The 12647-nt window shown below is 48.2% G+C and overlaps 1 protein-coding gene across 1 annotated transcript; it reads right to left on the reverse strand.

Annotated features, from left to right (window-relative positions):
* Positions 1–676: 676 nt before the first annotated feature.
* LOC140215872 (uncharacterized) lies at positions 677–11879 on the reverse strand. Its single transcript, XM_072286211.1, has 4 exons — positions 11798–11879; positions 8450–8527; positions 1136–1307; positions 677–914 (listed from the first exon to the last, which is right to left on the reverse strand). The coding sequence occupies exons 1-4, from the start codon at positions 11877–11879 to the stop codon at positions 677–679; spliced, it is 570 nt and encodes a 189-aa protein (XP_072142312.1).
* Between the last annotated feature and the right edge of the window lie 768 nt (positions 11880–12647).

Below are 12647 nucleotides of genomic sequence, written 5' to 3' on the forward strand. Positions count from 1 at the left end.
GCCCGACTGCTCTCGTCCTGCCTACGGGCGCAGACGATCGCCGGCCTAGAGCACCTGGCGGCACGCCCGGGTAGACTGGCGACACACAGGAACGGGTTGGCAGGAGGCCCCGGTCGGGTGAAGTCCTGGTGGCTCGGGTCCGGAACCCGACAGCCCGTCTTTAACTCCCGCTCCGGTGGCCGACCTTGCCCTGGCGTCGCTTTCTGGAACTCGCCCGGCGTCTGCCCCTTCTGCCAGCGCGCCTCGCCTTTTCTTCCGCTCTGGCCGATTAGTCATTTTCCGATTGGCTGCCTGACGCCCCGTGGTCTTTCCTAATTGGTTGGAATTTTACTCTTGTTTTCTTTTCTTGCGCCGCGCGTTCACGTGCCGGACACTCTTCGGCGTCGTCGTTTTCCTCCAGCATGGAATTCGCCTCGACGCGCGCACTCCTTGTCGTCCACCTCTGTCCGTCCCGACCACCGCACCATGTCGCGCACCACACACATCACAAATTGTAACCTGCCAGCCTCAAGGCCCAGCGTATTACTCGAGGTGATGCCTGCACGGAAACTTCCTTGTCTCGCTCCACCAGCCCCAACAATGGCTTGTGGTCCGTGACATCCTCGCACTTCCGACCCCCAAGATACGGGCGGAAGCGTTCGACCCCGAACATGAGGGCCAGGCCTTCCTTGTCAGGCTATCTGTAGCGTTGCTGTGCAGCATGAAGCCGATGAGAAGCGAACGACACAGGGCGCTCCTGGCTGTCCTTGTCCCGTTTCGCCAGGATGGCTCCCCCGCCGTGCGGCGACACATCTACGGTCAGGGCAACAGGCTTGGAAGGATCGAAGTGTACCAGCTCTGGAGCCTTGGTGATAAGCTCATTGCTGCGCTGTAGGCCCGGTTCTGCTCCTTCTTCTAGACGCATTCCTGACCATCTCGTAGCAGAAAATGGAGCGGCTGTAGATGTTTTGACAGGTTCGGCCGGTAACTCTTGTACATTTGATGAGGTCGCATGATGATGTAGCACTGAAGCTCCTTCTTGTTTTCTGACTTAGACGTCTAGAGCACAGCATAGACTTTGTGGGGAGCCGGGGCTACGCCAGCCTGGGAAATGATGTGTCCCAAGTACTCAACACTGGGGGCCAGTAAAATGCACTTTTCGAGGTTGAACATGAGGCGGGCGTCCTGCGGTCGTGCCTGGACGTTGTGCAGGTTCTGCAGGTGGTCCCCGTCGTCGGTGCCGGTAACCAGGCCATCGTCCAAGTACACCGCCACGGACATCATGCCCCTGAAGAGTTTGTCCATCTCCCTGTCAAAGATGGCCGGGGCTAATGCCACGCGAAATGGTAAGCGCTGGTATTGTAAGAGCCCCAAAGTTGTCGATACTGTGACAAACTTCCGGGAGGCATCCTGAAGTCAAGCTTCGTGAACTTCTGTACACCGGACAACGCTGACCAGAGATATTCAATCCGAGGCAGCGGGTACTCCTCGACTGTAGCGACAGACTTGATAGTAACCTTGAAATCCCCCCACATCCTGACGCAATCCTCAAGCCGTCTTGCTTGAGGAGCGGTCCGATGGGAGCGGCCAATTCATACGTCTTAACGGGAATCAGGATGCCCTCTCGCTGTAAACGTTGCAACTCCTGCATGACCCCGTCCTTCATGCAGAACGGCGGTGGGCGAAGCTTGAAAAGAGGAGGCTGGGCTCCCTCATGTATATGGATGCCAGCCCTCGTGCCGGCGAGTATGACCCCCCCTGGCTCGAACAGGTACTTGAGCTCGGTTAGCAGGCTGAGGACGTATCTCCCACATGCACTCTGGCTTCCTTGTACTCTGGCAGACGAACGCCCAGTACATGAATCCAGTTTCTGCCCAACAGCGTCGGCGACGACGCCTTGCTTAAGTAAAGAGAAAGGGTTGCGTCCTTGTCGTCAAAGGGAACGCTGACCTGTGCCTGACCCTGGACCTGGGAGAGCTGCCCGGAGTAGCTGCGCAGCATCATGCGCGAAGCCTCGACGGATACGCCGGGGAAGGCACGCTTGAACAGTTTCGCGGCCATGACTGACACGCTGGCCCCTATGAACAGCTGCATGGAAATCGGTTGCACGCACAATTCGACGGTCTGCATGTACGGAAGCACAGACGACCGTACAAGGCCTGTGTGCCACATGTCGAAAATCGGCGGGTCCTCGGCCACGACGTGGAGTCTGGCCGCGGAAGAACTCGAGCCTGCTGCCGCGCGCCCCTGCCACGTACCCTTGCGACGGCTACCCTGGTCGCGGGCTTGCTACTGCTACTGCTGTCCCCTGTTTGACTTCCCCCCTCAGCATACTCGTGCCAGTTGCCCAGTTTTCCCGCACGTGAAGCATTGTGCTTGAGAGAACTGGCACTCTGAGGGGGAGGTGGGCACCACAACAGCGACCGCAGGTACTGCCCTTTGTCGCCAACTTATTGACCGCCGCTTCCACCGAAAGTGAGTCACTCGCACGTGCAATCTCGCCGGCGTCCTTGGCGGCAGCTTCCATTGCCGGCGCTGCCTTCACGGCGTCGTCCAGCGAGAGGTCGGGAAGCTCCAGGAGTCGCGTCTGCATGGCGGGGTTGTTGATGCCCCGCCGCAGACGTAACTATCCCGGAGCAGCATGTCCAGCTGGTCCCCTAGAGCGCAGGCACTCGCTAACCCTCGTAACGCAGCAACGAGCTGCCCGAGGGTCTCTCCTTAACGGAAGCGCCGGTTATTAAAGCAGAAACGCTCCATTAGTGTGGACCGTGCTGGGTTGAAATGCGAGCGCAGTATGGTGAGCAGCTAACCCAGCGGCTTAGCATGCGGCGTGGCTGGCTTGGGAACGTTGACAAGGGAGACCGAAGACGCGGGTCGCGTAGCTGCCAAGAAAAATGTCCTGCTGTTTGGCCTCGAGTGTGTCGTTTGCCGGGAAGAACACGTGGACTTGCTCCTGGTGTTCGAGGCGGACCCATCTCCGTCGGACGGCTCAAGCCTTCCGTACAGTGGCATGGCGGCAGCGACGGGGGGCAGTATTTCGCCGCTCGAGGTGGCGTGGGACGATCCGTGGCTACTCGTCAACAGTATCGCGATACGCCTGGGTTCGTGAACCAGGGAGGGCTCCAGGCACCCTCCGTTAGACAGACGCTCCGCAGCAGGCTGGTGATGAACAATCATTGACTGCCGAGCCCTGTGCTCGTCGGTGTTTATTTGGTGCGGTGACCAAAGCTTTCCATCCAGTCTGGTAGGCCACCGAACCTGGCGGGCCAACGAAGATTGTGCCCGAGGGGGCGTCGCATGCTAATTACAAGAATAATTCCGTTTATCGTGAGATGATGCCATCAAAGAGGTGACGCTTACTTTCGTTAACTACATAACTAGTAACTCCAGAGGAAACAAACCAAGCGACCAATTAATTTCGGGAAGTTTGCGATGGACCAAGACAAGCAAGGAATGTTCAAATTAGCAGCACTATGGAGATAAAAACACTAACTTGTGGTAAAGAGTTTGGTGCCACACGTGTTTTCTCAAACAGCATTTTTTACAGCAACGCCGGGCATCTGCCATAGATGGTACGCGTTTAGGTGTACAGATTTTTCACGAAAATGTTTTAATTGTTGGGAACCCGATTGTTCCTTTGTTCAGGAAATTACCAGTCAACTAATCAGCTCCAATTCGCCATCATTCAATTAGACTAGCTTTTCCAGTGAAAAAGGAAACGAACGAAATCCTTTGCTAAATATTGTGCAATAGATGTTCGCACGTCGCAATTGCTCAGATCAAGTAGAAAATTGTCATCTGTTACAGTCAGTTTATAAAATTTATGTACATTATTAAAAAAAGAAACACACATTGTAGTCAAGACGAAAGCAGCTATTTGGGCCGCGTCTTCCGTCAGAGCTCAATCTTCCGAGAATTTCCCGCAATTTCACCCCACATACACTTCTGAACATGAACACTTCTGCAAGTGATGGAAACAAAGAACAGAAGCATAACACTTCGCACCGGGTATACCGGGTATATAGATGACGCTGGCATATCCGTCCCAGGTTTACGACCAATTTTATAGTGCCTAAGGCCCTTCCTATAAGAAATACCTATAAAACACCCATAGCTTGAGTATGTATATCGCCAGTATGATGATCACCAATGGACGCTGCATGCGCCTCCACTGTATTTGTAAACATGCTCAAACACATGTAAATATTAAATTAACTGAGAGTTAGGTGACCAAATGTAATTTGCTTGCGATGCATTGTGTGACACTTGATATGCAAAAAAACAATGAGGACTAAGAAAAAGCATTCCACTGCGAGAAGTTCAATAAAATGCAACTTGGTTTCCGTACGCCATGTTTCGCTAGCACAGACATTAAAAATTTTGTGTAACAAGGAATTTAGTACTAATCGTGGGGTAAGAACAATAATAGAGCAGCCTTCAGCCGAACAGGAAACTCGGTGAGTGCGACCGCTTAACAGCATGCAAATACCAGCTAGAAAAGCAGCCACACCAAGTTGTAGTGCGAAAGCTAATGTGACTCGGCGGAGCAGTTGATGCGTTACTTTACACAGTTCTCTAATGAAAGCAGGTGCCCCTATGCAAATGGCCATTTGCGTCAGCCGTGCTTTTACTCGAAAAATGGAATGTGTTGTTTGCGGCCCTTACGAAAAATCACATTAAAAATAATTATGACGGACGGTGCTTCGGAACTATTCTGTATTACAGGATAGTGTATCGGAACTATTCTGTAATACAGAATAGCATACAGAATCGCATGCTAATACGGAGAAGTAGCCAAGTGATTGCCCACAGAGCTAAGGCATGCGGCATCTTTATTCCAAAAACAATGAGCGTGCGGAAGGCAACATACCGTTAGGTTGACGAAACACAAGTTATTTGAGAACGATAAACTGTGTGAAGATAAAACAGGGCAGCGCTGAAACTTAAATGTGGGCACCAAGCCTACGATTGCATTTTTTGTCAAAACAACGTGGCCACTCAGACGTGCTACGATCAATCAAGCTGAAGCACAGCGAATGAATATTGAAGATAACAAACACCTAGTTACAGTTAACATTTAAAAAGCTCGCCGTCATCGAAACTCTCGACACCAGGGAAAACGCGTTTTCTTACCGTGAAAGATTGTGTTGTTGATTTCTGCCATAGGCAGACCAAAAAAAAAAGAACAGTGCAACTGTCGCGTCACTGCGGCCACCAAGCCGACTACTTGCAATATGACTAGCTCAGGACTACAGCAGGGCATCGTCACATGGTCACATGCAGAGAAAGTGAGAACCGCGGAGCGTCCGCTTTCCCGGAATGATCTTGCCCGCTGCGGTTGCTACGGCCGTTGCCGAGCAGGTGACAAATATAAAGGTACGAAAGCAACTGCATTCAACTTGGATAGACACAATATACATGTCAAGTGCGCACAAGAAGCATCTATAACGGGAGCCTTAAGCGCGGAGGCGATATAGCGTATTAGGCAGTACGTTCTCGCGGCTCGCTTTCAGGCAACGGGTGTAGCGTCACTTAGTGGCAATATAAAGTTGACACTTCCTTCTTAAAAAAAAAGCTCTATCTTGTTATTTCAATGAAAACTTGCAGATGGCGCTGCTACAAGTATTTCCCAGTAAGCTTTCTTTCTGCCACTAAATTGGCGTAGCGATTTTGTAGCATGCGCTGCTCTTGAATACCGCGCTTCTTTTTATTTTCTATTGGCGTGCGAATATACAGGGTTTATTTTGATTTTCACACTTAAAAGAAATATTTAATTCTGGTTCTTATCCTCCCATATGTCGAAGCGGCCTTAAGTAAATTTTTGGGTTTCACGTGCGATAAGCATAACCTATGCTAAAAAATTGAGGCCCATAATCTTCACCGCGAAAAACAAGTACGTTAGTACAGCGCACTTAAATATATGGGTCAATTCTATTGATGTAGTGCGAGAACACATGGTGTTGGGCGTCGTTTTTTTTTTTTTTTTTGAAACCATTTGTTGTTAAGCTCCCATAGAGTTTCATACAGCTACTAGAGAGAAGTGTCGCTCTAGTACCTAAGGAACCTGCAAGCTGGGCCGTTTAGCCAACATATGAATACCCAACGTGCTTGCTCAGTGGCTATGGTGCAGGGCTGCTTAGCACGAGGTCGCGGGATCGAATCCTGGCCACGGCGGCCGCATGTCGAAGGGGGCGAAATGCGAAAAGGCCCCGTGTACTTCGATTTAGGTGCACGTTAAAGAACCCCAGGTGGTCAAAATTTCCGGAGTCCTCCACTACGGCGTGCCTCATAATCAGAAAGTGGTTTTGGAACGTAAAACCCCATAATTTAATTTTTCTTACCATATGAATGATGGGGTACTACATGCATTAGCCTAAGCATCATCCTTCTGGCTTTGAAAAGCTTCGCGACATTGCAAAGTGGTCAGTTTTATTAAAGTACTGCGTTATAAATAATTAAAACAAACATTATTAAAATTGTCCGACGGCACGATTCGAACACGCGATCTCTAGCGCAGAAGCATGTTATTGAACCATTCCTCCACCGACGCCTGGACAAACAAAACCACTGCAATTAGCAGCGACTGCGTGAGCTTACAGAGTTTTATTACCTTCATTAAAATAAATTAAGGGGTTTTACGTGCCAGAACCACGAGCTGATTATCAGGCACGCCGTAGTGAGTGGACTCCAGAAATGTGCACCACTTGGAGTTCTTTACCGTGCACTTAAATTTAAGTGCACGGGTGTTCTTGCATTTCGCCCCCATCAAAATGCGGTCGCCGTAGTCTTACCTTCTGGATTAAAACGTATAAATGGTTATCAAATTTTGTCCAACGTAGGCCCTAATAAAGCGTAATAAACGGATTCACAAAATCGTTTGATGCACCACGCACGAAAATCAGAAAAACCCATGCACTGCCCATCATTCCCATGGTCACTGAACCATTACAGCGCCAGAGTTCCCTCTAGTAATCATTGAAACTCTATGGGAACTAGCACGTACATATAGTTGTCAGAAAGTTGTCTTAAACACTTGGCACCCGCCGTGGTTGCTCAGTGGCTATGGTGTTGGGCTGCTGAGCACGAGGTCGCGGGATCGAATCCCGGCCACGGTGGCCGCATTTCGATGGGGGCGAAATGCGAAAACACCCGTGTACTTAGATTTAGGTGCACGTTAAAGAACCTCAGGTGGTCGAAATTTCCGGAGTCCTCCACTACGGCGTGCCTCAAAATCAGAAAGTGGTTTTGGCACGTAAAACCCCATAATCTAATCTAAACGCTTGGCGTGTTGTTCAGTAGCCACGTGTTCCACTTCTGAGTATTCTTCCAATATTATCCTTCACTTTTTCGGTCGAATTTAAACTATTCTTTATTATTATGGGGCACGACAACAAAATGCAGTATCAGCAGGCTTTTCCTTCTAGAAAAGAAAGCCATCCGATGCGCAAGTCATGTCGACTTTTTTTACACCACATAGATTATTCAGAGCATGGCGCATGAATGTTTATTCCCGAAGGGTAGTGGTTTATACAGAACACGAATGGGGCGGCTCCCGGCCACCTGATGGCCTGGCTTTGCACTACGTCACATCTTCCTCATTTTGCTCCTCTCTTTTTTAAATTCTAAACATCTAAAGATTTAGAACTTCGGCGCAGCGTATCTTCGTGGCGGCTGACGCTTGCGTTGGCTTCTGCGGAGTTCTCTCGACTCGCATGGCTGGGAGGCGCCATCGGCTCGCAAAAGAGGCAGTTGTGTTGGTGTCATGACGGGTTCAGCCAAAGGAGTAGGAGTCAGCCTGGGGTGTTGTCGTGTACGCTGAAACTGTTGCCCTTCTTCTGTTGCAACGATGTACGCTCGAGGGGTCTCAAACGATTGTACGGCCCTGACAGGGGACCACACTCTTTAGGGCACGCTTTAGAGTAGCGCGGTCAAGCCAGTGAGATCTGAAAGAGGCCGTGTACCTTTCTGGTAGAATTGGCATTGTTTACGCCTAATGTCTCGAAGCCGTAGCCGCACCATCTTGGGTGGCACCGTTAGTGCGTACCGGAAGTAGCGTTCTTGTCTGTCGACTCATGAGCTTCTGCATCAGGGACTTCAGGAAAGAGTCACGAGCAGAGTTCTGCCACTCAGGCAAAGCAGCACAAAATTCAGATTTGTGTTGACTTAGCAGCGGCAGTCCCGCATTTCTCGGTTTGTACCTTTGGCACAACTGACAGCTTCGAGCTACTTCCTCAATATCGCTGTTTATGCTTCACCAGACGACTACGCTTCAAGTTCGAGCGTTCATTTTTTTCTGCTCCTGGGTACGCAGCATGAAAACAACCAAGTACCATGGTGCGCAGTATCGCAGGAATGATGAGTCAATTGCTCCAGGACACCACGCGATCTTGAATACGCGGCTCATCGTTTAAGCTCCAGTAGCTGCTTAGCTCGCGAGAGACATCCGTTTTGTCGTTGGTCCACGCTTTACTTGCATACTGGCGAAGTTGCACCATGCTTGGGTCACGGTCCATCTCTTGCAGGACTGGCTCCAGGCCCCCGTCGGAAGCTGGAAGACACGCGATGTCGTTAACATGGAAATGAGCGCACTCTTCATAGACCTGTGCTTTATTTGGAAAACATGATAGTTCGTCAGCAACAAAGAGTTGTTTTCCCGCAGCGTCTTTGGTGGCACCGTTTGTGGCATTTCTGCAGGCTCAGGCGCGTACGCTGCAGATGGAGAGGGCACTGACATAGCGCTTTTTTGAAAATCATTTCGAGTGGTTTGTGATACGATTCTACAATGATTTCTTGTTGTCCGAAAACGTAGCCTTGGATCTTCGCATAGCCGTCAACGATTACGAGCATCCCTGCAGCTTCTCCGCCAGCGAGCGGGATGAGTAAGCTAACAGGTGTCAATCCTGCGTAATCACGCAGCGAATTCCAGTTTGGCTGGCGTCTACTGATATAGTGATTGGTTTTCCCCTTTGGGAGTATGCTAATATGGAGCTTTTGCCAGTGCGTCGTGCAGTGCTTGAAAGCTCACGTGATGTCTGTCCTTCCAAACCCATGCGGCGGGTTTTCTTTTCAAGAGTTCACGGAGCGAAGGTGCGACGGTTCAAATGTTCGGAATGCGGTACACTGAAATCACACTACTCAAGAATATCTGTAGCACTTTCCGCTTCCAAGGCGCCTCCACGCGAAGGATGTCTTCCAGCCTGCCTCCATCTGGGCTCAACGCATCTCGCATTAACACGTACCAGAGGTACTTCACAGCTTCCTGCAAGAAATGAAATTTTTTAGGCTTACTTTCAAGTTGTGCTCTGCTCTTTAGTTTGACCCCAGACTAGAATGTAATCCATAACGAATGCTGTGCCTATAAGACCCTCCAGTACTTTTTGCATGACGCGCTGAAGTACTTCCGGAGCCGAAGAAATACCGAACGGCAACGTAGGAATCTGTAACGACCGAACGGAGAACTCATCGCGCGATTTTTTTAGCTTTTTTCAGCCAGTTGTATCTGCCACATTCCAGTAGCAGCATCCAAAGTCAGAAAGTACTGTGCTCCACTCGGTGACGGAGCAATATCCTCTAGCTTTGACATAGCATAATTTTCCTGCAGCGCCACTATGTTCAAATCCGATGGATCAAGTCATATCCACCCTGTCGTTCTTTATGACGATAACCGTGTGGCTGGATTCCTCTGTTCGCTCCGTCACCTCGGGTACTACTCCGAATGTATCCATGCGGTCCAGTTCCAACTTAACTCCGCCTTGGACTGCAGACGGGGTCCAGCGTGTTGACTTGAAGGCTGTTTGGGAACCGCGTCTGAGCTTCACGCGGTGGTTGACGCTCTTGAGCTGGCTTAATCCGGTGAAAGATTTCATAAGGCTTCATTACGCCGCAGGAATCTTGTTGCGCCCAGTGAAGCAATTAGACGAACCGAGCTCAGCTTCTCTGCCACTAAGCCGCTTAGAGTAACGGATACGTCGTCTTCCACTACGAATAATTCCGTTTCCTACGTTGCCTAAGGGCCGGTCACATTGAGGAGTGCACATTTTGTTGCTTTTTTCTTCTGAAAGCAAAAAAAAAGACGTTTTTAGAACGACGGCGCAGTGTGGGTTGCTTTTGCGTTGTGTTCTGCAGACGAATGCGTGATATTACTTAGTAGTTCGCGCCTGTGTCGAGCTTGCAGATGACGGATGTTTCTTCTATTTTTACCATTGGAGTCCAGCGATCATCTTTCTTGCTCGTTTGCGTTATCGTTTCCAACCAGAAATCGTCCGCTTGTCTGTCTGCATTCCCTTACAAAAATTTTTGACATTTCGTAAACCATCTTTAGACAAATGTTACTAGAACTTATCGACATTCTATAAAGCGTCTTTAGACACCGCAACATCCTAGTAACCTCCTACCGACTATTGGCCACCGATATTGAATTGAAGATATAGATATAAAATGTCGATAGAATTCTTACCGACTGCTTGTTATGTCGGTAGAATGTGTCAACTGTGCAGGGACTATTTATTAACCACCTTTACACATCTTAACTTGCTAGAAACATCCTGTCGACTATTCGCCACAAACAGACAGCTGACAGGATGTTACTAGGAAGTTGTTAGGATGTATGAGCGTGGTTAATAAATGGTCGCTTCACAGTTTTTAGGAAGTACATAAAAATTTTAGTCTCAGATAACTACTTTTGCAATTAGATATTGCAAAAATTACCTTTCATTATCTCTAAATAAAAATTTTATGTACTTCCTAAAACTGTGCAGGGACTATCTATTAACCACCTTTATACATCCTAACAACTTACTAGTAACATCCTGTCAACTATATTTCTGTGGCGAATAGTGGCTGCCAAGTGGATAGGTGTGGCATGCAACAGAAGAAGACAGGTGAGCATTTGTGCTTGAACACATCCATTTAATATCCCGGGGCTAGTAATGAGGACGAGTTCTTCAGCTGCCCTGGAAGTACGCTGAAATGTTGCGTTGTGTAGTCTAGAAAAGAGAAGAAAAAAAAGGCAATATATTGGTTTTGCTACTGTGACATTGCAACACACCATACATCTGTTTCTTAAAAAGGAAGTGCAAAAGACACAAGTTTTCAACCCTGTGAGCTCTAAACACATCCACCTGTTTTGTGCAAAGTCCTAAAATGCATGAAATGGCTGAATTAGTCCATTAGAGCTGGGAGCGTGGTGGATGCTCGTAACACCAACAGATGCACGACACATAGGCTCTATCATACCAATTGTCGTCTACAAACAAAAACTCTAAATCAACTTCAGTTCAATCAACTGCGATATTCGTATCGTCACCAGTACATGGAAGTTTCATGTGTGAATTCTGTTAGGAAAGGCAAGGTTCCAGTCGAAACTGTGCTGCAGCTTTGCTTGGGCACAGGTACAGAGACGAGTTGACTTATGTGTGGCACTTAAGAACCAAGAAATGAAACAACCAACATGTAAGCAGTTGAACAGGCATTCTGGACGTTCTACAGCAACATTATAAAATGCCTTTGCTGTGCAGGCAGACATTGTCAAAGTGAGCTCGTTACTAAACATGTTAGCTTTCCACAAGACAGGATATTATATTATCAGTGCATTCATATGACCAGGGCCTCTATCACAAATATACATACGCCAACAGTAATCACAATTTTCTAGTTATGGTGGCAAAGCTTGCATTATAATACGCTATTATATTCAGGTTAATAGCTATTTTGGCAGGAAAGAAAGCACTACCCTAAGATAGCACTGAAATTGCCATGAAAGGAGTTTTGTTGAAAACGGCACAAAGAATATTATGATGCTTCTTTGTGACACACGTACTGAGTATGGCGTTGACCTTCTTGGAATCCGACAGATCCTTCTGTGGAAGGCATTTGACGGCCGCCCAAACGAGGTCGTCCATTCAACCTCTTCTTTTGTAAAAGGAGCTTTAACGATGCCCCCCGCGAACTGAAAGTCTGAGTTGTTAGCGTTCAAGCACAGCCTCTTCAGCAGGTCCTTTTCAACATATATACCGTCACCGATGTCTACCTGTGAAACAATGGAACAAGCACAGATTCATTTTATACACTTTTGATCAAGGAATGGTTAGGAAATAGGGTAAGGTTTGCAAAAACGGAAGTAGCTGCTTCTTGTTGATTCGGTTTAAAGAATAAAGCAGCCTTACGTATACCATACAAGCGTTGTGCTGAGCTGTGCAGTTTCACCTAAGACTAGAAAGTATTGGGAACTTGAATGCGAAAGAAAGATGGGCATCTGCCTAGATGTAAGCAAATGCGTGCCACCCCTTGACACAGAGTGAGATCTGGTGCTGGTCTAGCTATTAGCAGAAAGTGAAAGCTTCAAGCCTGATTGAGTCAAGCCTGATTGGGCCAAGGGTCAAGCCGTGCTCGATTAGTGACGCACAAGTTCTCGAGAACTATCAAACAAGATGCAATTGTATTCGAATACAATTGACTGACTTCCCCTTGCAGACATGCAGTTTTCAATTTACTGACTGCACATGGGTGTAAAGATTTTGTCTGACAAAGTGAATAAACCACATACACAACCAGCATTTTCATAGTTAGCATAATCTTTAATAGGTACTGATACCTTCAATTTAAAAATGCCTGTATATTGGGCCACATCAAACCAATTTCATAAAAGGTTTGTCAAGGTACCAGCATAG

The sequence above is a fragment of the Dermacentor andersoni genome, chromosome 2 (genome assembly GCF_023375885.2).
Source record: "Dermacentor andersoni chromosome 2, qqDerAnde1_hic_scaffold, whole genome shotgun sequence".
NCBI lineage: Eukaryota > Metazoa > Arthropoda > Arachnida > Ixodida > Ixodidae > Dermacentor > Dermacentor andersoni.

Bases quoted from the DNA above. Each gene is read 5' to 3' on its own strand.
- LOC140215872 (XM_072286211.1), bottom strand. From the start codon at position 11,879: ATGGACGACCTCGTTTGGGCGGCCGTCAAATGCCTTCCACAGAAGGAT. The intron at 1,308-8,449 runs GTAAAGCGTGGA...GCGTGGCATTAG, and splicing joins GCAACTTCGCCAGTATGCAA to CCCCGGCCATCTTTGACAGG. The intron at 915-1,135 runs GTGCATTTTACT...TTCTGCTACGAG, and splicing joins CTCATGTTCAACCTCGAAAA to ATGGTCAGGAATGCGTCTAG.